At 38.6% G+C, this 27,372-nt stretch overlaps 1 protein-coding gene across 2 annotated transcripts in view; it reads right to left on the bottom strand.

The window, feature by feature from the left end:
* Window positions 1–19,654, bottom strand: part of INVS (inversin) — an 86,641-nt gene extending 66,987 nt beyond the window's left edge. Inside the window, exons 1-3 of one of the 2 annotated variants that reach the window (XM_069853321.1) lie at window positions 19,179–19,240; window positions 18,905–19,075; window positions 14,675–14,841 (exon numbers count right to left, since the gene is read on the bottom strand). In XM_069853321.1, coding sequence (XP_069709422.1) covers window positions 14,675–14,841; window positions 18,905–19,031 — 294 coding nt within the window. In that variant the 5' untranslated portion in view covers window positions 19,032–19,075; window positions 19,179–19,240. Of the gene's footprint in view, window positions 1–14,674; window positions 14,842–18,904 lie in introns of both variants that reach the window. The other variant, XM_069853320.1, reaches the window with a different exon arrangement.
* Between the last annotated feature and the right edge of the window lie 7,718 nt (window positions 19,655–27,372).

The following is a 27,372-nucleotide window of genomic DNA, read 5'->3' as shown; positions in this document are numbered from 1 at the left end:
TCTCATTACACAGACTCAAAACTAAATATAAAGATCATAAAGTGAGCACTGGGGGAGCAATGAAACAAACCAGAGAAAGATGAAAGATCAAACTGGATTATGAGAAAAGTTATAAGCTTAGTTCGGACATAGCTTAGACTAGAAATGACAGAGGTACAATATCTGACAGACAACAAACTGCAATGCAAAAATTATTCAGGACCCATGAATCTAGACTCTCACACAAAGACGTGTGTTTGGGAGCACTGCAGTCAATCTAATAGGGAGAAAAAGGCATGACGCTTTAGCCATCGAAGCATGATAACATAATATGTTCAAGACTTCTGCTTCTGAAATACAGCATTGTACTCACCTATGAAGATAAAACTGAGATTAAGGATGGGCTTGCCAGCATTTACAGAAGACCACCAGTAAATAACCTGTCATGAGTCCAAATGGCTATCAATAAGTGGTATAGAAAAGAGGGGAATAAATCCAAAATCAAACACCAATAGTAAAACCGCTAGTATAGAACAAATTATCAAACCCAGAAAAAAAAATCTATGAGATCTCAAAAAATCTACAAGCTTATAACAAAGAAGAAAAAAATCTACAAAAAAATAATTAGCCAATACAAAATAAAGGGTTTTTTTTTCCCTCCCCCTCTAAAAACTGCTGTTTCGAGGTCATCAGCAGTTAGAGATGCCAACTCCTTGTAAGAGATGGACAGTTATGTGAAGGATAATTTTGGCCAGGTACTATAGATCTCAGAAAAAGCATGTTACATGGAGAAAGGAGATACTGGTGTGGTTATAGTTAAGATTTGCTCTGAAAAGAACGACAAAGTAAGATAACAAAGAAAGAAACCACTATTTTAGTAATTTTATGAACAAACAATTCCTCCTTTGCAATCTAGTCCTATTGTTTATTCTGGTAAGGTAAATATTAGTGCTGTAATCCTACTGGAAAAAAATTATTTGTTCTACTAGCATAACGGCTCTTTCATTGCATTTATCTTCTTTAGAACAATTCAAATCTTTCTCCAAGAAATGGGTGGAGAGGAAGGGATCAAAAGCAACAACTGTAGGAAAATATAGACAAAATTCAACTGACAATTTTACTGTCCAAAGCAGGACTGGATCATAGTATTTATTCTTCCATCAACACTGAAACAACTGTTTATATATAAAAAAATCCCTTATTCATATTATTGGACTGCCAAATCTTTAAACAAAATATTAAAAGAAAATATTCAGTTTCTTAATAGCTTCTGCTAAGTGATTCCCTCCATTGGTGGATATTTTTTTCTCCTATGTCATAAACTTTTGCATTTATATTCCCCATCTGAGTAGCTAACTGGCTTTTTCTCAAGACATAGAACCAGTCTGGTTTGGTATCACGCTGCCAAATCCATTTCACACAAATTCTGTCTCTGTGTGTGCGTGTGTGTGTGAGAGAGAGTGAGACAGAGAGAGCGCACACCATGGACCCTCATTAACTGGAGAGGTATATAATTAAACAAGAAGGGGTTAAAGCACATGTTACCTTACTCTACTTTCTATCTATGACTTTTTAAAAAGCTTTCATATGTCTTCTTCCTTGTTTCTGAAAGCTAACCATCCCTTCTTCCTTTCAGGAAGGTTGACATTTGACAGCTTAACATAGCTGACAGGGTTACCCAACAGCCCACCCTCCCTATTCTCAATCCAATTAGACCTCTAATCCTCCAGATGAAAGGCCCAACTACTCACGTTCCTCATGACAACGACAGCTATTGATTATTTGTCACTACAGCTAACACCTTCTCTGTCGAGGCCACTCTGACAGAAGCAAACCTACCAAATTAGACAGCACTTTATCTGCCCTGGAGGCCAAATGGCACAACAAGTAAAGGCTAATAAATGGTATAAAAATGAACAAATCATAACATTATGACAGGTTGATCGTTGCCAGCAGCTTCACAGCTCAAGCTTGATGCTCCGTTAGACCTGTTCCTTCTCTTTTCTCTTCCACTCCCGCTCCAACTTTGACTGAATTAAAGGCCAGAACAATTAAGGCATTTGACCAGCAAAGATAAGCTAGGATAGAAGTATCATCAAGGGACACGAATGTCAATAGCAGACTACCGTTTGTCAATAAAAACATTCTAGAGATGCAAATGCCTGTGACTCTGCTCTCCACTAGGCTGTACTGACTCCCTTTGTACAGAGCTCTCTCCAGCCCAGGCAGAATCTCCGGGAAAATTAACCCCAGAAAACCAAGCTTGAGCTGCAAAGCATTCTTATCAGGCAAGGATCTGCATCATTAAAAAAAGGGATCCCAATACCAAGCTACATGACAGAGAGATGTTACAGTTGTTGCATTTAATATCTACGAATTTTTCCTTTCTTTTTAGTGGAGTGATATAAGCCAGGAATATATCAGTTGAATTTATTATTATAAATTTTCTTCAACTGTTTCTCAAGAAAAAAAAAAATCCCTGTTTCTAGGTATCCAGTAACACAGGACCTCACAAGTCACATCACTCTAAGGCAACCCAAAAACCAGCAAGAACATTTATTATTTTACAGCAGTACTACCCAAACCCATTAGCAGCAAGATCAGAGGCACACTCCCTGACCCGAAGCTGTTTGATGCAACAAACAGCAGGAAGAGAACACTAAAATAAAAAATAAAACACCACAACCATGGGAACACTGTTAAGATCATGTAATCAGAAGAATAATGTGAGTAAAAATACACAAGTTCTTGAAACAGTTAAGGAGCAGTTAGCACTGCTGCCATAATTAATCAGATGATTTCTCAACTATGCCAAAAGGAATGTATTTTCCAGCAAGGTGATTCCTACACTTCAGAAATTGCTTGCTAAAAATAAAATAACGTTAAGCCAAATTGCATCAAAACTTAAATAAAATAAAAGCTTCTTTAGCTACAGAAGGAATAAGACGAGAATATCTGCTATTCTGTTTGGAAAAATCTAGTTTAACTGAGGAAAATGTTACTGTGCAACACCTACATCATACAGATATACAAAACTATACCCAAGTACAACATAATGCTATTTTCAAAACAATCTAAACAGTGTAAAAAAGATTTGTTCAGAGAAAAGCAATCAAGGTTTACAAAATACTCTTGTGGATGAACACATATTTATTAATTGGTTCAATCAGACACAGATGATTAAACAATTTAACAGATGCGCACTTCAGTACAGTAATATCACAAAATGTAGATATTAGAATGAATGGCAAACAGATCCCTTAAGTATTGCCCTTAGGAAAAAATGAACCTATAGGATATTTTCAAGGCCAAGCTGGATGGGGCTTTGAGCAACCTGATTAATGGAAAGTGTCCCTGCCCACGGCAGGGGGAGTGGAACTGGATGGGCTTTAAGGTCTCTTCTGACTCAAACCATTCCATGGTTCTATGATATTTAGCTAAGCTGTACCTCACAAAACTCCAGCAAACTAGGAATAATACCAATAGGCTGAAATCGTATGAAACACTTCTAATAATAAATTTAAATGACTACTAAACTGCTTTAAGATGCACCAAAAATACAACAAAACTCTGCAAGGAGAATACAAACATTCAAACTTCCAAATAATGCTGTGTACCATGTAGCAGATCTGTTTTCATTTGCAGCAATAAGGCTCATTTTCCATACCATTCTGACCCTTCCAAGCCCAGATGGGGCAACGGCTCCCAGCACCGAGCCCCGCATTGCCCACCCATGCCGACAGCGCCCCGCTAGTGGCGCTGGGATCTGGCACCCCGCGCGCTCATTCCCAACTCCTCTTCCCACAAAGACGCTGATGCCTATGCTGGTGTTCTCAGGAGCTGCTCAGGTTTTCCAGCATGAAAAAAAAATCCCTTCTTGTTTATATTACAAACCACCTAAGTTTTCTAGATTCTATTCACTGCTATGGTCTGTTCTTATTTAGCAGATTCGAATTCTCTTTCGACATGTACCTTGCTTACATAGGGAAGGAATACACATTGCTTTCCTGGTTTTCCGGTTTTATTTTATTTAGTTCATTAAAAGTATTCTCATTTGGGGTTTTAAAAATAAATCTTCAACCATGATGGCTAAAATCCATTATACTAGGGGATTGGTCAGGCTGCCAAGTAGTGAAGTAAAATTCTTCATAATTTCTAATTGTATCAGAAAAACCTGTAAATGTCTTTGTCTAAGTATTAGGCTTTATTAACCTGATGAGTTGGCTTTCCTATTATCAGGCTCCCCAGAGAAGCAGTAATGGCACCAAGCCCAACAATATTCAAGGCACGTTTGGACAACGCCCTCAGACACAGGGTTGTCCTATGAAGGGGCAGGAGCTAGGCTTGATGGTTCTTGTGGGGGCCTTCCAACACAGGACATTCTATGATTCTACGATTATTTCTGAGTTTTCTTCTGCAACAATTATTTGTAATACTTGGGTTATGACAACTATTCTTGATAAATGTGATTTTTTTTCCCATTGTTATAGGTCAGATCCAGAAATCACATACTGCTATGTTTTCCAAGTTGTGTCCTAGAAGACATGCCTTCCTGAGAATCATATCTGAATATCCTTTATACAGAGTGAGAGTTAACCCATTCATCTTCACAAAAACCTTAGACGTGTTTATTCTTTGTTCTACTTTAATATTAGGTTTGTAACTCTCACACTCAAAACAAAATCCTTCAAAACAGGGATGCTAAAACGAGAGCTGCCAGTCATCAGCTGTCCCAGGCAATTAGAGATCACCACTTCATGTGCATGTAAAAGAGAAGGCACTACACTGAGCCCATCCCTTTCCACACAAATATACTCTACTCTGTAGTATTTGTCTAAATACACCACAAGTGCTCCTGCTGCAAACCCTCTCTTTAAACCTCCTCCATCCACCTTCACCTTCTGCTTTTACTATTCTAAATGTGGAAAAAAGACTATTTTGCTATTACAAGTGGAGGTAGATAAAAGCATTCTTTCTACCACAGGCTATAGAGCAAACCTGTCAAATATTTCTAGTACAATGCATTCTAGTGCCTCAGCCAGCTTTATTTGTTCTTTCACAGTCCATTTCTGTCCAAAGACAATGACAGACACTACTTTTTTTGCTTCGCCATGTGATAGTTCTTTTGATACTCAAAATGACTGCTGCAAAGTGAGTATATTCAGGGAGGCAGTCACAAATTGCAAGCAATATTTTTCAAACACAGTTTATAAACATAAGCAAGTTTAGTTACAGTTACAAAATAATTTGAGTCAATTTTACATGTGCCATAGCCTACAGACATTTATACCATATTTACCAGTGCAGCCTCTGTAGAGACAGAGTCTGATCTTTATCTACTCTGAAATTCTGATCTTGAAGTCAAAAGAGCTACTTTGGCATGTAAATTTTTGCGTAACCTTGTCTTAAGCTGTGATTTTATACTAATAAAAAAAACAGTGAGAAATCAGATTCAAATGCCTCAGTATCTCCTGTGCAGCTGAAACCTGACTTGTCGAACAGAATTCCTACAGTTTTCTCTTCTGCAAACAAGAGAATTGGCTGTATTTTAACCACAGTTTGACAGCAGAGGCAGATGATTGCTGGATACCACTACCACTTAATGAGCAACCAGCAATGTGCATGCTCTTACCTTGCTACAAGGAATAACAGTGTACGAGCTGTAAATACATTGCCTGAAAATATTAGAACCACATAATCACCTTGCAAAATAATGTTCAAATCAACCTTTCCATTTCAGGAAAACTACTGTCAGGCTTTTTACTGGAAGCTAAAGCACCCACAGGATGCTGGGCTCCAATTACGCCGCTCTATAACGTTCTATAACTTGGCTTGGAAAGCTTTCCCTCACCTTCACATCTGTGATGCACTAATGAATTAAGATACAGAATTTCTGAAGTTGAAGAACACACAAGGCAATTTTCTGACCATTCTCCTAATGTCTAGTGTTGCTTGGCAAGGTGTTTCTATCTTGTATTATTTTTTGTGTACAAACATGTTCTAAGCTGCCCTGCACATTTCAGTGGAGAAACAATGAAATTTAAGATGCCCTGGAGCTATGTGGAAATACTGAGTTTCATGAGAAGAGATCAATACTTTCATTTACAACTGTACAAGCACCTGAATAGGAGTTGTAGCAAAATGTGGTCTCTTCTCATAAGTAACAAGTGATAGGATGAGAGAAAATGTCCTCAAGTTGTGCCACGGGAGGTTTAGACTGGAAAAGATTTCTTTACTAGGAAAGATTTCTTTACCAAAAGAGCTGTGAAGCATTGGAGCAGGCTGCTCAGAGAAAAAAACTGTGTAGATGTCACACTTACAGGACATGGCTTAGTAGGCATGGTGGTGTTGGCCTGATAGTTGGAATGGATGGTCTTGGAGGTCTTTTTCAATCTTAATGATTCTTAATGATTTCAAGATCACCAGTTTACTTCAACGTTTTGCTCACTGATCCCTAAATCAAGACAGATCAATGAAGAGACAAATGGAAGTACTAATGAAATCTAAAGAACAGCCTGCAGCTGAAGTATAGAGACATACAAGACCCTGAAAGAAAGCCACAGCTGCTATTTATCACACAATAAAAACTTCAAAAGAGTATCCTTGACCTCCCTCAACTAAAATGGAACGCTGCTAAATTCTTATCTAAGATTTCAAGAATATTTTTCAAGACGTCAAGGTTCACTTGGGAAGTTCCAGCCCTGTACAGTCTTTTGCTGCTTTATTATTCTTCCTCAGTAGTAGCATAAATTTCTTGGGGACCATATTGGAAATAAAATTACTGGTAACAACATGAGTTTTTAATTCCTAAACTTTTCCTGTAGTTATTTCTAATCATTTCAGTTAGGCTACAGCACAGATCAACAGTAGCATCAGCACAAGGAATGGTGAGAAGCACTTGGGACCATGAGGACTGGTGTTAAACAAGCAGAAAACGAATTGTTATTTTGTGGAGTTCATTTTCTGCCAACTCACTGAACAGTGAGCAGTTCTACAGTTGCGAAAAGGGGTCAGGGGAAGGCCATGAGCAGCTTCAACCCTTTGGTAGCTAGGTCAGCTTGTCTGTAATACAGTACATAAAAATCACATACAAGGAACTGTGCCTTCTGCCTCTGAGCATCTTCAGGCTACGCTCACTAGAAAGAACCCTTAGTCTGGGAAACATAAGAAAACATTTGTATCACATTTATTGTCTGTGGCTTAATTAAACATAGAGGAAACTATACTAATGCATGTAAAAAAATCACCTCCTCTGGCTGGTTGGCCAGCATTCCTGTTTCACACCTTGGTTTGTTCATATTTTTCAGATTTATTTAAATCATATATTGATATGAAAATATGACAGAAAGAATGCAAAGCTCATTCATATTTAATGAACCAACAGGCAAAGAATTAATATCACTCATTATGAGCTCTCACTTAAGTGGGAACATCATAAAAGAGTAACAGCTGAGGCAAGAAAGAACATGAACAGACCACCACCATCTCTGAAAGGCATGGTGATTATTTGTTTTCATCATACAGATGGGGAAAGAAAGATAGAAGTGCACATGCTCTTTTTTCAGTTCAAATAATACCTTATGAATGATTTGAGAGACTATAGCTCTAGGAAATACATCATATAAAAGGTGGTGAGGGAAAAAATGTATAAGTTTGCTCCCAGGTAAGTTTTACTCAGGAGCTTTGAATACAAACATGTTTTACTTGGACAAGAAATGAGAACTAATATTCTGGTTTGGGGGATCTTGGACTACTCTGACTGTACTCACCAGATAAGTCTTGGGAATAAGCTTTCATAAAATAAGTGAACTATAGACTACCTTCTGTTTCTGACTTTTTGCCGTGTTGTATGCTTCCACAGGCTGCCGTTTCTTACCTCCTTCTTTACCTGTATGGTTACTAGTGAGCAAACAGGAACAAGTTTTTGTAGTTTAAGGAAAGTTACAATTAAAGATCATTAATATATACCCTCCTACTTTACACTGCAACCTGGATGAACTGTTATTTATCAATAACAGTGTCAGCGATGAATTAACATAATCTACAGAATATTTAATGCTTTTAGATAATGTGTGATAATGAAATCCGCCTTTTCCCATTGGGGTGGTATTAATTGTCCCCAGATCAAAACTAATATCCTCCTGACAGTTAAGCATCATGACGGATCAGTTTAAGTGCATATTATTAGCATCTAACACCAAAACCTTTGAATTTTTTCTTCTATCCTTGTTATCACAAAAGGCTGTGCCTGGGGAATTCATAAAGACTGTTACTTCCCCAGAGTAAACAGATTGCTAATGAGAGAGCATCCTCTGTGAGGAATTCTGAAAGAAGCAGACCTGCTTTTTTTCCTTACATTAAACTGGAATTACTCAAAGATAAATGAAAAAATCATATACAGGCAAATTAGGTATGTAGAAAAACTTCTGTTCATAAGTATCACATGTGTGTGTTTAAGCAAGTTGCCATTTAAGTTTAGAAGAAAATTGCTGCCAGAACACTTACAAGTGAAAATGAATGCCTGTCGTTATATCGCAATCCCAGTACTCATATCTGTCTCCACAGGACATTTATTTCATAATAAACTAAGTTCTACAAGCTTAAATGATCTGCGCCCACGTAATAATACAATTCGTCAGTGTGAAACCACTGGCAAATTATGTTAATGATTTTACTTCTGTTGCAATCAGTCACTGTTTCAGCCCTCTGTAAATTACATCCATGTTCATGAAGCCACAAATTTCCTTTGAAACTTCTATGGTGATCTTCACAGGTGCATTCCTGCAATAATTTGTATAATTTTCTGGTAGGTTTGGGGGTCTTTTTGTTACATTGTTTTTTTTCAATTTAAATTTTCTGAAGTTAATTACTTGACCTCTCCTTTTTAAGCTTTTGAAAGGATGTGCGGAAAGACTTGAAAAAAGATGACTTGCTAAACAGTGTATGCTTTGGGTGAGATTCATTTGTCAATTTGAACATTAACAACATCAAAACCCACCTCAGTCAGATGCCTAAAAGGATAACCGAGCTAGTTCATGTGTCCTAAGGTATTCATCTATACTTTAGGGTGAATGAACTGCACCCTAAAGTGCATTCACTTCAAAAGTGATCTAAATGACTAACATACATAGATCTCTGCAATGTAAATTTCTAGCGATCATTCTCACCCCACCATCTCAAATTGCATTGTAGTATACTTCGAATATTTTCCATGGAGAGAAAAGGCATATATAACTACCTGAAAGGAGGTTGTAGAGAGGAGGGTGCTGGACACTTCTCCCAAGTGACGGGGGACAGGACAAGAGGGAATGGCCTCAAGCTCCACCAGGGGAGGTTTAGGCTGGACATTAGGAAAAAATTCTTCACAGAAAGGGTCATTGGGCACTGGAACAGGCTGTCCAGGGAGGTGGTTGATTCACCCTCCTTGGAGGTGTTTAAGGCACGGGTGGACGAGGTGCTAAGGAGCATGGTTTAGTGTTTGATAGGAATGGTTAGACTCAATGATCCGGTGGGTCTCTTCCAACCTGGTTATTCTATGATTCTATGATTCTATGTTATGTTTAAGCAGAGTTTAACTTTCTGGCTCCTTCTTCATGCTAAGAGCCTTTTTTAGACCAACGTATGTGTGAAGTTTACAAGCTGTAATACAAAGGATGCCTATCATCAAATGGAAGACTTATCATTAAGAACATCATTATTATCATTAAGAAACCATTCATCAAAGGTTATCATATTGGTGTATAACCACAGTTGTTTTCAAAAAGTGTTGCTATTTCAAGTAGTATTAACAGCTGAAACTTCCGGCCCTACCTTATTGCCTTGAGCAACTTTCTGCGAGGAAAGGCATGTGAACATTTATGCTTATTGTGCTAGAAAAGAAGGTGGCTATGTGGACCGATAAGTAAAGGAACATCCTAACTCATACATCTTGCAAATAGTCCAGAATGACATTAATAAAGTCTGAGACAGTTACAGGAACCCTTTGTTGGGAACTTGATACACCTTTCCAGGTAACTATTGCTTTGTAGACATGATCCAGTGATAAAAGCCATTTGGACGAAGCATGGCAAGACAAAGATGACACAGTGAATCTGAATTCTGAGACTTCAGTTTCCTCATTAACTGGTAAAGCTGACTGAGATATCAAAACTGCATTAGATAGGTTTACTGAAATCATCAGATCATCTTCACTTTTTAACTATGTTGAAACCTCTGGAACTGGAAGAACCTGAATAGCACGGGTCAGCCCATGCCCAGCTATGCTATCAGAAATAATTTTGACAGAAATTATGAAGAGCATTTATATAAAGCAAGAAATTTTGATACTGTTTATTGACATCCAAAGCAGAAGAGAGCTATTTTGACAACTCAACATTCAGAAAGATGGCTTGTAGAACACTTGTGGGACACAAAGCAAAAGTACTTGAATGCACCAGAATACCTGGGAGGAGATCAACTACACAACTGCAAGTAACAAAATAACTAATTAAAAAGGAGTTAGAGGTGCCATTAGGAAAGGATGAAGCATTAAGGAACCACTGCAAGAGACTCTATCACATCAGATAATGTTTTGTATGACATTTTGGGTAATGCTGTAATCTTTACTTGTAATTTAGTAAGTATTCAGTGTTACCAACAAATGAGAATTTGAATTTTACACACTGGATGATTGTTAGAATTTTGAAGGACTAGAAAAAATGCTTTTATGAAACAAAATCCTTATGCAACAGTAATAACAGTCATGATGGGAGCAGAAGTCTGTTATTCTGCAGACAATATATTTAAGCGTAAAACTTGCAGAGAAATGTAAGTTAAAAATAAAAATAAAATATAATAGAGAGCTGGTATGTACATGTGTATACTTATACACACATTCACCAATTATAGCCAGACTTGTAAATCACATAGGTGTAGTCAGAAGCTAATTATGCAGGTGTTAATGCAATGATGTTACAGCTGTTTAAGTCCTACCCAACCAGAAATCCACCCTGGAGAAGAATGGCAATTAGAATTCTAATTAATTTTACTTAATGCTGATGACTTATGACTGAAATCAGGACTATGCTATATTTCTGAATGTTTTTTCTGTAACAGGGATAAAAAACCCCATGCAAGTTATTTTACTATGACTGAAAGGCATGAACTGGCAGTCTCTTTACCACTGAAGTCTCCAGACAGAAATATGGGAATAGCTTCATCACAGGTGAGCAGGTATTTCTATCAATACCTTAACACAGTTATTTGATGCTGGAGAAAAACAAAGGAAAGAACTTTACATCTGCTGTATTTTTAGCTGATACTGAGGGAATGGAGTATTGCAAGATTCTCTGACAGAGAAAAGGCAAAAAGCATCCTGCAGAGAATGAAACCAATTTTTCATTCGATATCTGTAATTACTGATGGGAGAGTCATCCTCTTGAATATAAACACATGAAGGAAAACATTTAGCTTCCTTCTGTCCAAGACTGCTAAATCATTCTTTCTGTTTGGCACTCAAAGAATATCTTCTCACAAACTTTTTGCCTCTGAGACAGTTCTGCAGCTCCCAAATACAGCAAAGATAGTAGTAGAATGATAACCTAAAGAGACTCAAATATTCTGCCAACAAATTCTAGCCCTCAGGAAGTCTGCTGCAAAATCATGAGTGAAGTGTTCCAAAAGCAGTCCCAAGAGATGGCAGAAAATAGCAAAAGTGATTTGAGTGCCTAGAGACAAAGGTTCCTACTCAGGAAACCTAACTGCGTTCTACATTCATCTGCTTTAGTTGAGAACATGTGCATGGAAAAACGTCTTCTTTTTCCTGCCTCTTCACTGGCTGCACATAGAAGTCTATGCATTAATCTTAACTTCTCTCTTCAAATAAAATGAAAATTAGGATACAACTCTAATGCAATTTAGGAATCCAAACTCTCCACGCACTGCCTTTCTGTGGCATTTGTTTGACTTCCAAAAGAATGGAGATTCAGAAAGACATGTAAACCTGCTCTGAAGAAGTGCAGGACAGTGAATGACTGAATCACAAACCTGAACACAAAAAAACCTATGAAATGTTCCTGGTTAATATGCAGATTGATGATTAATCAACACTGACAATAAAACTTGGGAAACAGGTTATCTCACGGTATTTTTCTTTTTCTGTCTGAAAGTCAAATCTCAGTATTAGTTACTGAGGAAAATTATTTGTTTTACTTTGGGGGAAAAAAAATAGCCCTTTTGTTAAAGGAATACATAAACAAAATATACCAGAGAGGAATAAGAAGAATGCAAATCATTATTTAAACAGCCCAAATTACATGGAACATGAAGTGGTTTTGAATTTTAATTTTATTTTTTATTTCATTTTGAATTTTATATTAATTTTATATATATTGCAGAAAGCATTCGTGATAGAAATTCAGATCTTAAAATACTAATAAGGAAAGACTGAAGGCAATATTTTACACACATGAAATGTTAATTTCGTAAGGTGACATCAATAGTGAGTAACCGCTCAGAAGGCACAGAATCCAGTTTTACAGGACTGCTAAGCATTCAGCCAAACGCAAAACAGCTGCAAGAGCTGCCTCCTGACCAGGTTTTGCCACCCCAGTACTATGATGGCACAAGCACTTGCGTGGCTACGGAGTGAATCACATCTACTTAGTACATTACACAATAACTGGGTGACTGCACAAAATCTTCTGCTAAAACTGCATGAAGTAAAGACAGTACCTTTTTTTTTTCAGTTGCACTGTCAACTGAAGACACATCTAAGATGGTCTAAGTATCACGTGGTACAAACTGCCCTTTCATGATTGCAGCAAGGCATGAAGGTAATGGAGAGCACATGCAGTTAATCGACAGCGTGCTAAGGCAAAATATCTCTTGCCTTGAAAAGCTGCAGTAAAAACACCCACAATATGAGTACAGACAAAGTTTTAAACAAGAATTTACACTGTTCTAATACATTAAAATGTATTTTAAAAACCTAGGGAAAATGCAATTTTTAAAATTAAGTTTTTAATATGATTAAGATATTTACGTGCCTACTGGGTCATAAAATCTAAAACCTGTATGATCACCGGGCAAGTATGGTATCTTACAGCCATTTCTTAAGTCACTGACATTCATATGTTTATGAAATACCTATTTGTGAAACAGCATTCACAGTAAGTCGATCACTTAGAAATATCAAGATAACCCTGCTACACTAGAAACAAGGTTATGATGATAACTGAAATATTTCATCAGGGTGTGTGGTATGTAAACAAATAGATTAATTTGCCGATTTAAAATATAACATACTGTAACTAATTATGACGATGGTCCAATAATGTAGTGCATTACTGTACACGTTTCAAGAATGCAGTCACATTGGTTTTTAATAGTTAACATTTTTACCTAAGGAATTTGTAAATTTTAAATATTAAATGATCATTTATTGGGAATTAAGAGATGCACAGAACATACAGTCCTTAGGAACTCCCATGCAAGTGTAAATGAACAATGTCATCCTATAATCCTTTAATTTTCCCAAATGGTTCTCTGTTTAATTGCAGATATCGCTCTCCTTACTAAAGTCTCCTCACTAAAGTATCTCCTTACTAAATACTGTGACTATATTATAGCTACTTTTACATAAACCTAACTAAAATGAAACAAAATAAAATGCAAAGTATATTTAAAAGTATATAAAACATCTGAATAACGTGAATTGTGAATGATTACAAACAGGGGACAAGTTATTATAAATAGAAATGGTTTCCTAGAAAAACCATGGCAGGCACTCTAAGTGGTACCGAAAGACACAGCTTACACAGACAAAATAATTTTAACTTTTGAGCAGTTAGTTTTAAACATGCCATAAAAGGTAAAATAGTAGATAAAAGGTGTTACTTTCAGTCTGAATTTTTAATCTTCTCTGTGGAGTCTTTTTCATAGTTTATGAACTCAACCTTCTTGGTTAGCTAGCCAACTCACCTATTTTTCCTTTCCTTTCCTTCTGTCAGAAGTTTGCTCATTCTCCTGTAACTGTGGACACTTCCTTCAGCTCTAAACGCACTCAAAATATATTTCAGCTTGGAAGTTACACTTAAAATTATCTTTTATTTTATTGTTGAATACTTCACTTAGCACCTCTTCAGTGGAACAACGTAATTAGACGATACTATAGACTGACATTGTAGAAAGAAAAATAGACAGTAATATATTTCCCTCCTACTCCTGGAAATAATTTGGTATTCCATATCCTTGAAAGTCTCTGATACAGCATTAATAATTAAGAGTATATGGCCTTATATCCACTGATATTAATGGCAACATTCTAAGGAGTATCAGAGTGTACAGAATTTAGTCTTTACTTAGTCAATTTAGTCTTTACTTTTAGTCTTTACTTAGTCTTTACTTACTCAATATCCCAAAATAGATGAGAACTGTTTTTCCTAAGAAAGTGCAAGCTCTTAAAACAGCAATGAATTATACTGTCTCTGCAGCTAGCTACAAATGCACTTGAGTGAAAACATGAAAAAATAAAAAAAATAACCCTTCAAAATTTTCTTTGGGATGGGCCAACTTTTAAAAAACTCATAGCATTATTCACCTCTAAAATAACAAAAACCTCTAAAGATAGAACACACTCAATACAAGAAAATCTTCTTCATACCTGTTGTGAATGCTGTACGTTTATACAATGGCTGAGCACTTTTAATGTTATTACCTTTTGTGCAGCAAGATGGAGTGCAGTTCTTCGGCTACGATCAGCTCTATTAACATCAGCTCCAGCCTTCAGCAACGCCTCTGCACAGTCCAGTCTGTCAGCCAATACACAGTACATAAGTGGAGTTCTTCCAAATTGGTCCTCTTTATCTTTCAGCTCAGAGTTTCCTAAAAAAACCCAACCAAATCACATGAAACAATTAAGCCCACGAGTATCTAAGAGAAGTACTTTCTTATTAAAAGGATACTTTAATTTAAAGTAGCACTTTCTTATTATAGATTGCCAGTGTGATCAAAATAAAGGAGTACAAGATAAATGCAAAGTTACTGCTTTTCACCCTGTTTTTACTGACATTTATAGGACGTTTCAAAACATAATTACAGAAAAAAACACGTTCATAGAACATGAGTTCCATAAATACACCTATCACCAGTAACATTCTGCAGCAGTGTAATTATAAATAATTTTTAAGTAGTTACACAGGTCTTGGCTGCAAAGATTACTTTAAAAAAACACTAACAGCAAGTAAACCAGATAGTCATTCTGAAACCTGTGATCACTGTAGCTAAAAGCTTTGAAGCCTACTCACAGTAATGTTTATTTAAAAAGCATAAACAAGTCAATATTACATCAATACCATTATTTATTTCATGGTGCCTTACAGTATGAAAACTACTCAAACACTTCTCAAGCTTTCTTGAATTGATACAGTTACTAAGGCAGCAATTAAACTAAATAAGAAGTCTGAGGTCTTATTAAAAAAAATCAAAACACCGTATTCCTATTCAGTCAAAAAAAACCAACGAACAAACCAAACCCTGAACCAGCATGCATCCTTCACTACGAAGTTTCGTACTTCGTTTATGTCACCGCTTAGAAACTAGTACCTATAAATTCTTGGTTATCAACTATCCTACACATCTCAACCCTAAATATATCTCCCATGTAGCTACGCCATCTAGAATTACTCAAGGAACATGGAATATTAATGGCTAAGTTAATTTTTCTTTTTAAATATTCCCTTGTTTGCATGACTGTCGATGCTTCAAAAAAACTCCAGCAAAGGCACGCTTCTCCTTTACAAACACAATCTTGACTCTCCCTCAGCATTATACTTATCTACATAACCAGTAATTGCATCTCAATTATAATTTCTATTGATTCACCCAGCATAAGTGTTAAGCAGATTAAATCTGAATCAAGGGGAATATCAAGGATTAATTTCTTACTAACCAAGCCTCACACAAAAACCCCACTTTTAAGCGGTATATATTGGCAGTTACAGCAATCATTTGTTCACTCACTTAATTTCAGAGTTCCTTTAAAACGGTTGAGTGAATACCATGCTGTTCTCATGATTTACTCTGTAACAACTTCTCACACGTTGAAATTGTGATTTACACCGAGAACACTTCCTAAACTGTAATAAAACGGTTTATGAACTTTTCCAAATCTTCTGTCAATGCAGATATAGCAAATTTATTTTTTGTTCTTCATCCATGGCCTTGTCTTCCCTGAGCGCCCCTTCACCTTGACAATCCACTAGTTTTACAACTAATTTTTATGCCTGTAGCAAATTATTTTTTTTAAAAAAAGTATTTTCCTGACCTTCATCTACGTTCCTTCCTCAGACACAGGTTATGTTTTTTGAGGAACACCTGCTTGCTTTTAGAACCCACTGTTAAACTGCCATTTAGCCATGCTCCCTTCCCTTTGCCTTCCTAAAGTTTTTCTTTTATTAAGCACTTTTGCATTTGTTTCACACTGCAAACAAGGAGTATAGTCTTTAGACTAATCATCAGATTCTTCTTAGCAAACAGTTTCATTTTAGTGTCCTTCATCATGTTTAAAGTACGCAACTAGAGTAGGTGCTGTTGCTTATCCGTGTATCCACCAGCCAAGAGTTACAAAATCCAGCTTAGTAACACTGATTCAGGTCCTACCTAGCCATGAAGAGCAACTCAAGAGTTGCTTTATAGTATTTAACCCACAGGCTGTTTAGAAAGTCTAGTAATCAAGCAACAACAGTGGTTAACAAAGAGGCACACTGTTCCAAAGCCCTCTTTCTCTACATAAATTTTCTACTTACTTTTGATTCTGTCTATTTATGTCTGTGATTGGTATAGGATGTCAAAAGGAACACAGTATCCAGAACACAGTGTATTATTTCAAACATCTGATCCTTTAAATTCCCAGGCTATTGGGTGGCAGATTACACATGTTCATCCTACTCATTACTAACACGCAAATACAATGTATATGTTTGTATACAGTCACACATGCTCCATCAAGCTACAGATGGGAAAAGGAAAAATCACAAAACAGGTCAGAGGGACTGCTCTGAGAGACTGTTCAACCAGCTTCTATGCGCCTCCTACATTAGTAACTGAATGGGGAAAACTCAAAGAGGAAAAAAATGATGAATTTAGGGGTGAAAAGCCCTCCCTAAAAGAAGAAAGTCGGATTTTATGCTACTGCATATACCATTAGCCACATAATCAGAATGCAAAGCTTGCCTGTGTTAGGAGAATGCTGTTAAGCAATCCAGAATACGCGGGCGTAACGCTGAAGTACTGTCCTGAATTAGCTGCTGCTGCTGAGTGCACTCATGGAGTTCAGTGAATAACACCAATTACTCAATTTACTTCTGGCATCAAGTTATACTTTCGGCAGTGCCCGGTAAATAGCTAAAAATATTACTCTGATGCATTCTTCTTCTGCTACGCAATACTTTTTTTTCCGTCCTGCCCTAGCAAAAGTAAAATGTCATATCCTGTCAAAATACAACAAAGTAGAAAAGCCAAATTTTGCTGTTATAGCAAAGCCTGCAAGGATTATGCAGTTCTCTCTCCCACATAAAAATAGCACGCAGCATTTTTTATTTTTTTGCTGCATGATTGCCATTAAAAGAACAGTGATTTCTATATCTGGCTGTTTTGTGGTATATTTGACAAGGTGCACCAGCAACAGAGAAGGACTTGTTCCTTTGTTTCACATCTTAAAGCTGTGAAATTAAAACATACTCATGTCAGCAAAAACTCTTTACTGTGGCTTCTAGTCGTTAGCCAAGATTTGAAAGCTCAGACTTTTCCCCTCCCCCCATAGGAAGGCAGAGTGAAGTATTTAAAGTATCCCAAGTGTTAAAATACCCCAAGTATTTAAAACTACTTTGTAACTGCATCCCACAGATTTCTCGCAGCATCTGCATATCAGCTACTCATATGTTGTTTATAAATTGTTTTACAAAATAGTGAACAGACAGCGTTTAAGACAGTCAGTGTATGTTCGAGCTATCAAAGGATAAAACAAAGTTGAAGGCCCAACAAAAAAAAATTGTTTCAACCAGTGGGTCTTCTGTAAATTCAGTTCCCTCAAACTTTCTGCCCTATTTGAGTCAAATCACTTCTGAGTGTCTTTTGACTCTATAAGTTTCTTATCATTTCACAGTCCTTTACCCTCACCAAGCTCCTGGAATAGGGTTTGCAAAAAAATGCTGAGCAAATAAAACTTCAACAGTATCAGCTGGAATTGCATAGAATCAGAAACTCTGAAAATTATAGTCTTTGCCTATGGTACCAGAGCCTTCCAAATATATATAAGATTGTTTTGAGAACATAGAACACATACTGCTTTTTAAAAATACTAAACTGGAAGGCTATACAGCTCCTGGACACAGAGGGAAGGTGAAATCCTGGGCTTTTTAACGGATGGCAATTTTTTTTTTGCCACTTCAGATTCAATAGGACCACATTCTCTCCTTACTTTTAATTTGTCTTGAGAAACAGTGTAACAGAATCAAAGAGACAAACAGAGCTGGCTCATTTTGTTCCCAAATACAACAAGTGCCAAGACTTCATTAACTATAGTGATCTGTAAAAACAAGTTTCTCAAATTTCCCACAAAAGCAATAATTCCAAAAATAAGGATTTGGGGCTAAAACTTTATCCCAAAGTACTTTTCCAGAATTTCAAATTCAGGACTCCCGTTTCAGGGAATAGCTCTTCTGGTTGTATGACTTACCAATTTTCTATCTTGCTTCACACAGAAGTACCAAAGGCAACAGATAATAAAGATTAAGAAAAATCAGTCCTATTTTCAGGACTACATTTATCCTAGTAATACATATAATGAAGAAATGAAAACATAACTCAAAACATTAGAGCAGCAAGTCAAAATCAAATAGCTTTAGTTCTGAAGTAATCCAAATGCATCTACAATGAAAACATTTACCTGCTATTAGCTTTTGGAGGGCACTCTTATCTCCATTAACAGCAGCAGCGTGCACTTCAGATGCTAACGAGGAACCACTGAAGAGGCAGTTGGCTGAAATATTCATACTCTTCCAAGGTATTAACATAGGTCAGATCTGCACCACCAATATTTTTTTGTAGGAATTCCGTTCTAAAAACAACCCAATAAAATAGAATTAATTTTATGAGTCATTAAAGTAAAGCAAACAATGCTAAAGAGAATAAGCTTCCATTAAAAACAGAAAAGAACTTACAGACAGATTAAATCTTTCTGTAGTCAAAATCCAGCCAGAAAAAGCCTACATTAAGGAGATACACATAATAGTTTAATTCCCTTCAACATACATTTCAGTCAATAAGCTTTGCAAAAGTCTGCAAATAGGACAGTATTTATCTACAGTACAGAAAGACTGTTCTTCAGGGAGCTGGCATGCATGCTTCAATTCAGTAAATAATGAAGATTGTTATCAAGTATCAGCTTGATCTATTCTTCCAGTACCTCATATCTAGTGCTATTTTACCATGATGGCCTATGGACACATGCTGGACAAGGTTTATAAGTTGAAGCAGTATCTTTTATTTGACAGACTGGCATTACCCTCGTTACAATGAGGGAGTTGAGGCGCTGGCACAGGTTGCCCCGGGAAGCTATGGCTGCCCCATCCCTGGAGGTGTTCAAGGCCAGGTTGGATGGGGGCTTGGGCAGCCTGGTCTAGTGGGAGGTGTCCCTGCCCATGGCCAGGGGGTTGGAACTGGGTAATCTTTAAGGTCCCTTCCAACCCAAACCATCCTATCATTCTATAATTCTACAGAAATTATCAGATCTGATTTCTGTATCATAAACGTTCTTCAAACCTGAACAGAAGTGGGAAATTGTAAAAAAAGCCATGCTGAATTAGACTAGGAATCTGGCTCTAAATCCTGTCTCAAACTGACCAATGGCAGATGCCAAAGAACACAGCAAATATATATATATACGTATATGTATATAAAACAATAACTATATATATGAATGTGATTTTGTCCCCTTCTTCCAACTACTCTCCCAACCTACAATTATTTCTAGTTCAATCACTTCCGGAAGTGGACTCGATTTCTGTGTATTTAGTACTCCGCAAATTCTGTTACTTTTTTTCAATTTCTCTACTATAAATGTGTCCAGTCTCCCCTTAAGATCATGCAGACTTACAGCATCCCCAACACCCACTGCCAAGCAGTTCCGTGCCACAAACACTGTACGGACAAACCACTTTCATCTGTCTTGTCCTGGATCTTGCCATCTGAGGACCCATAATCCTTCTACAGGCAGGGATAGTAAATAAACAATTCTTATCCATTAGTACAGTATTCTACAGAATTTTAACATATTCTCCCTGCTCATATCTTCTTCTAGCTGACATTCATAGCTTACTTAGCTGTTACCCAGGCAGCAGCTTTTTTGTATGCATGACAATTTTAATTGCCTTTTTTTGGACCTTTTCAAAGTTATGCTCTAACCCTTTTGAGATGGCAAGAAAACTCCACTAGTTATTCAAGATACAGGCAAAACATTGATTTATCCAGTGGTATAACGGTATTCTCTTCTTTCCTCTCTATTTCTTTCCTAAATCACATCTGCCTCTACAGTTGCCTTCCTAGCCTTGTCTGAAACAGGGCTGCTACCTTCACTGAACTACCATTGCCCCAGGATCTTCATAACAACCAATTCGGCTGTTTTGGAAATTAAGAAGGGCCTGCCTGCTTGAAATTTGTTGATTTTCTCCAAAAGTATCAAGCTCTTGAACTTTTACTTTCAATTCTTACCAATCTTCACATTTGGAATGGAAAAGAAATGGAGGTGAGCAAACAATAATTGAACACACCAGAAAAAAAAAAAAAGAGGCGTTGCCGAGGCTGCCTACTGAATTCTGAGAATTTTTCATCTCAGCTTCTGTTTCATGTTAACTTAAATATACTCCTTTTGTCATGTCCTACACTTGCATCACAGTACCCTTGGAAAACAACAAGAGGAAGCTATTTTCATAGAATCATAGAATCACTAGGTTGGAAAGGACCCACTGGATCATTGAGTCCAACCATCCCCATCAATCACTAAACCATGTCCCTCAGCACCTCATCCACCCGTCCTTTAAACACCTCCAGGGAAAGTGACTCAACCACCTCCCTGGGCAGCCTCTGCCAGGGCCCAATGACCCTTTCCATGAAATATTTTTTCCTGATGTACAGCCTGAACCTCCCCTGGTGGAGCTTGAGGCCATTTCCTCTCATCCTGTCCCCTGTCACTTGGGAGAAGAGGCCAGCTCCCTGCTTTCCACAACCTCCTTTCATTTTGTTTCGTTATTTTCAACCAGCTTCAGTTTATTTGTTCTATAAGTTTCATATATTGTTACACAGCATCTGTTGTTATTAAGATAATTACAGATGGGTCCACATCAACATTAGGTGGAAATGTGTCAGAAGAGATGCTGAGCAAGAATGACCATGAATGCTGCAGAGCCCCCGGAGATAAAACTGCAGAGAGCTTTGATAACCAGCTAGCCTCCAGCCTGAGAAAATTCAACATCAGTTGCAAAAACAAGAAGGCATAGAAACAATAACAGTGGTCACGAGGAGCTGGGAAGGAGAACAGCTGAGGAAATTTTTATGAAGGACTTGCAGGACTGTTATTGACATTTTCGCTAAGGTATAAAGATGAGGTAGTAACAATAAACTGGGGCTCAGCTTGAAATGAAAGCAGAGTCCATGTCTGTTTAATACGCCACAGAAATGTTATTAAAATACCAGAAAAACATTCATGTTGATGTAAAATGAAGTGAAAATTTCTACAGTAGATATTAACCATGAAGTAATAAAAGTAAAGGCCTTTACCTGCAAACAAAATAATATAAAATTAAATTCAACTTAATATTCCAACATAATTGTAGACTCTTATTACAAACTCCAAACTTCCTCGGAGGGCTGATAAGAAAATTAATACAGGAAGCTTCATGGCAAATCTAATCAGTTACTCAAAGAACACCTGCACAATCACGGTATCAGTTCATACCACATCCCTGGAATACACACAAAAAGAACCATGCGGTTGTGCCAACCTACTGAACAACACATCACTACCCTGCATGCACTCTACATGAAAACACTCAGCTGTAATTCAGACATTGTCTGCAGTTATGGTGTGGTATACTTTAGACAAAGCTTTTAACACACTAGTGTCTAAACTGCTGCTTCTCCATCTTGTCCTCAGAGAGTCGAATGCACGCTGTGCAGCTTCTTTCAACAGCTAACCATAAAACTGAACTCTCCTCTCCTGAAGTCTGTCTGGTTGAGTTTTCACGAGCCACGACAGTGGCTTCATCGCGCTCTAAGCAATATAACACCTTACCTTACAACTTTTCTCCCTCACAAAAACTAGTATTGACGTGACTAGAAAGGCATGAGGTGCTAGTTTTCTTGAGTGCATATACTAGAACTCCTCACTACTGGAATGCTCCCTTGCTTGTGTTCACAGATCTTCCTTTGCTGTCTGCCAGACAAAGGAGTAAGTATTGTGTTCTTCAACATTATCACTTCTTAGAGAACGTGGGTTATGGAAACATGCAATGGCTTGCTACAATTTAAGAAAGCAAGCAATTTCCCCAAACTCAACTTCTGTTTCAGGGACTCCCATAAAATTATTTTAGAAATCACCCTAGTCACCCAATAGCCAGCTTGCCAACACCAAGCACAGATGGCATTTTAACCTGTCTGAAGTGACTGGTTATTACAGGCCAATAGTTACTTGCTTCTACACCAACACTGGTGCGCTTTGTTGAGAGCGCTGGTGTGGATGTGTGAGGACAAGCACCTCACATAATTTTATAAAAGTATTTTTTCTCATTAATAGTTCTGGAGCCATTTCCAATCATCTGAAAATGATGGAACAATACGATCCTATCCTACCGCTCTTCTCTTCTTCTGTGAACTTCACAGTAACACAACAATGATGATGTTCAATATCTCTTGGAAGCCATAAATCCTTCCATCCTTATTGAGTTTGTAAGCAGGTCTACATTTCAGGAAAGCCATCGAATGATTTTTAAATTCGTTTTACCACATGAGTAGGTGATCTTTCCATAATCAGACCATGTCATTAATGGATTCGTGGCTTTTTTAACTTCCAGGAACGAAGAACAGAAAGGAGTTCAAAGAGACTAATGTGACAGGAAGTTAATAACATTTCCACTTTTAGAGCCATGTAAGACAGGCCAACAGTATCATAGTACATCACAACAAATTACAGAAAAGCTCAACTTGCTTTGGTGCTTAAGAAAGCCAAAGAAAGTGACAATGCATACATGACAGCATAGGGTGACCAGAGTTTACGCTAGCCCAACAAGCCCAAATACACTTTTAAGACATAAAGCACAATTGTTTTAGTTTAACAGCCCTTCCAACATTCCCAGTGCTGGGAACAATCACTGTTTCCTTTTAAAGAGGATACAGAATATCCATCTCTTTCAAAATACTGGCATCACTCTCCATTTCCCACCAGTCCTCTCCTCCTCCAACAAAAATTCTTTGTTGACTTCCAGGACACATAATTGATGTGTTTCATTCAAAGCCAAACCTTTCCTCTTAACCTAGCAGCATGGTTTATGCTTTCTGTTATCTTCTCTATATTAAACTGGATAAAAAGGAGATGAGGCATTTCTGACTCAGGCAAATCTAAAGAAATCAAAGGGGACAATACAAAACTGAATGTCAGTTACAAGTAGCTGCAGAATCTCCCCCTACTAAAACATTACTTTTTTTCCTCCTCAGTTATTCCTACAGCTATATAAATTTTTCTGCTATAAGAAGGAAACTACAGAACTCAACTGTCACCTGAACAAAAGGAAAGAAAGAGATGGGAAAATGCTGCAGAGATGGATCATGTGCTCCATAGCTGAATATGCAGTTGCCATGCAAAACTATAGCTTGTCTTTAACTTGCCTCCACCTTTTCCTCAAAAGCTTCCTGAGAATACATCAGGACACTCTGCATTATTAAGTGGACCTATATGCACTAATGGAATTTTACACTTGTTGGAATTCTGAGGTGCCATTTGTATTCCACAAAATTCTCACTGACGTCTTTTACTCCAAAGCCTTTAACATTTTATCCTTCCACAAACAAATAAACTATACTACAAAACATCCAGTGGCAGCAGTGTAAAATTCAGCAAATACCGGTGAACTTAGTAAAGCACCAGAACCATCCCAATTACATCAACAATTATATAAAACTGACTGCATACAGAAGAGAACTAGCAACAAAAACCGTTCATGATTACCAGATGAAAACAAGAACCACGTCTAAATAAAGTGTTGAGCCATCACACAGGTGAGAAAAGCAACCAATCACCTCTACACCAATCCTCAATACAGCATCTTAACTCCCTTGACAGAACTAATTCTGCACTAGAGAAATTCTGAAACAGTACAAGGAACTACAAAAGGAAAATATGTAATTCTTCTTGGCTATTTCTCTTGTGTATATGACAAACAGATGAATTGGCATCTGGAGGACTTGTTTGATAAAGGTTCTCATTAACCAAAAAATTAGGCGTTTATTTATAAGGGATGAAAAACAACAATAAAACCAAAGAAATAACTACAAGATCTGTTTATAAAAAGTTACATAATTGGCATTATCTCTGTAATATGCACGCTATTACTGGAATCAAATACATAATTTGCTTTTTCTTCTTTAAAAATCAGATAGAGAAAGATTAGCCTTGTCAAGTTACCTGAAATGAAGGGACAGTGATATGGACATCAAGACCTCCTCACTGTATGTGAAATTTCATACCAAACTACGATAAGCCTACTTTACATACACAGGTAATCAGAATGACATAATTTTTCTATTCAGCTAAACAGAAGCTTGTTAAAATCTAAACAAGATCACTCAACCAAATTTTGATGACAATGTTTCTAAGTGAAGAATGAGCTATTGTGGAAAAAAAAATCAAATTACTATTCATTCATGTTTGAAAAGCAAAATAAGACATTCATTCTACAGATGGAGGAGTACAGATTCATAAGGCAGACAGAATCATAGAACGGTTTGGGTTGGAAGGGACCTTAAAGATCATCTAGTTCCAATTCCCCTGCCACTGGCAGGGACACCTTCCACTGGATCAGGTTGCTAACACAGGATAACTGATAAAATTAAGTTCCCATTTCAGACTAATAAAAAAAGACATAGTTTGCGCATATATATTGGTGTTTTCAGGTCCTGAAACTGACAGGCCAAATGATTTTTGCATGTTCACACATAAAGTCTGAGCCCGCTAGGTTTTCTTTGAAGCCAAACTGGGCTTGACTTACAAAAAAGCTTGTGTGAAGGATTTTGTTTTAAGTGGCGTTCCGCCCCATTTCACTCTTTACACTTGCGTATATACTGGAACTGCGAAGAACACAAAGTGCAGCTGCTCATGGTCTTTTGAGACAGCCCTGTGAGGTCTCAAAACATGTACATACTGCAAGGTCCAAGTTTTACTCAACAAGAATGAAACTCTGAATGGTAGATGTTCTTTCTTTTCAGCACATAGTGCTCAGAAAGTGAGAAAAAAGCATAAATCTGTTAAATTGTCAAATGATGTTCCACTTTAACCCTACCACCAAGCTAAACATCCCCCAGCCCTCCCACCAGCCTCACACAGGGCTCCCTTCCCCTGTATCCCAACAGAAAGTTGGTTCCCCAACTCCAAGGGAAGAATCACAGAATGGTTTGGGTTGGAAGGGAAGTTTACAGGTGATCTAGTCCAATCTCCTGCAGTGAGCAGGAACATCTTCAACTGGATTAGGCTGCTCAGAACTCCATCCAATCTGACCTTGAATGATTCCAGGGATGGAACACCTACCATGTCCCTAGGCAACCTGTTCCAGTGTTTCATCACTCACAGCATGAAAAATTTCTTCCTAACACCTAGCCTGAACTTCTCTTCTTTTGGTGTAAAACCATTACCCTTTCTCCCATTACTCCAGCCCCTCATCTTACTTATAATACCCTTTTAAGTACTGGAAAGCTGCAACAAGATCTCCTCAGAGTCTTCTCTTCTCTTCTCCAAGTTGAACAACCCCAACTCTCTCAGCTACTCTTTATAGAATCATAGAATAACCACGTTGGAAGAGACCCGCCAGATCATCGAGTCCAACCGTTCCTATCAAACACTAAACCATGCCCCTTAGCACCTCGTCCACCCGTGCCTTAAACACCTCCAGGGAAGGTGCCTCAACCCCCTCCCTGGGCAGCCTGTTCCAGTGCTCGATCAAACTTGTGCTGAGGGCTCCAGAACTGGACACAATACTCCAGGCAGGGTCTCACAAGAGCAGGGCAGAGGGGCAGCATCACCTCCCTCGACCTCTTTTTGAAGCAGCTCAGGATACAATTTGCTTTCTGGGCTGCGAGCGCACAAAAGCCCTCAGCACAGGAAGGACAAGGATCTGTTTGAACAAGTCCAGAGGAGGGCTACAAAGATGATCCGAGGGCTGGAGCACCTCTGCTATGAGGACAGGCTGAGAGAGCTGGGGTTGTTCAGCCTGGAGAAGGCTTCGAGCAGACCTTATAGCGACCTTCTAGTACCTGAAGGGGCTACAGGAAAGCTGGGGAGGGACCGTTTACAAAGGCTTGTGGTGACAGGATGAGGGGCAAGGGGTATAAACTGGAGAGGGGCAGATTTAGACTAGACATTAGGAAGAATTTCTTCACGATGACAGTGGTGAGGCCCTGGCCCAGGTTGCCCAGGGAAGCTGTGGCTGCCCCATCCCTGGAGGTGTCCAAGGCCGGGTTGGATGGGGCCTTGGGCAGCCTGGGCTGGTGGCAGGTGTCCCTGGCCACGGCAGGAGGGTTGGCACTGGGTGGGCTTTACTGTCCCTTCCAATCCAAAGCAGGGACGGCGGGGACCCCGCTGCTCCCCAGCCCCCGAGCAGGGTGGAAAGGGTTAACCCACCCCCCCTCCCGGTACGCAGTCCCGGCGCGTGAGCGAGGCGGGAAGGAGTTAACCCCTCCCCGCCCGGGCGGTGCCTGCCGCCTCCCTTCCACCTTTCCCCTCCCCGGGCTCCCCGGTTCACTCACGCCGACCCCGCCCGGGGGTGGGAGGCGACTCTCGCACGCTCGCGTTACCCCCGGTTGCGCTCCGGGGCAGCCTCTGCACCTCCCGCCCCGCCCTTCTTCTTCTTCTTCTACTTCTTCTTCCCCGGGGCGGCGGCGGGAAACGGCGAGGACTACATTTCCCAGCGTGCCCCGCGCAGCGCCGGAAAGCGCGCGGGCCTTCCGCGGCGGGCCTCGACCTACCGGGTCCAGAGAAAGAGGGAGGGGCGAGGGAGAGAAGAACTACATTTCCCGTCGCGCCCCGCGCGCGGCCGGAAGTGAGCGGCAGCGGGCGGGGCGCGCGCGGCGGCACTCGCCCGGGTGCTTCCGGCC

This window comes from Phaenicophaeus curvirostris, chromosome 3 (genome assembly GCF_032191515.1).
Source record: "Phaenicophaeus curvirostris isolate KB17595 chromosome 3, BPBGC_Pcur_1.0, whole genome shotgun sequence".
NCBI classification, from domain to species: domain Eukaryota; kingdom Metazoa; phylum Chordata; class Aves; order Cuculiformes; family Cuculidae; genus Phaenicophaeus; species Phaenicophaeus curvirostris.
Note: the sequence above shows the minus strand (reverse complement) of the source record. Positions and strands in the feature narration are given on the sequence as shown.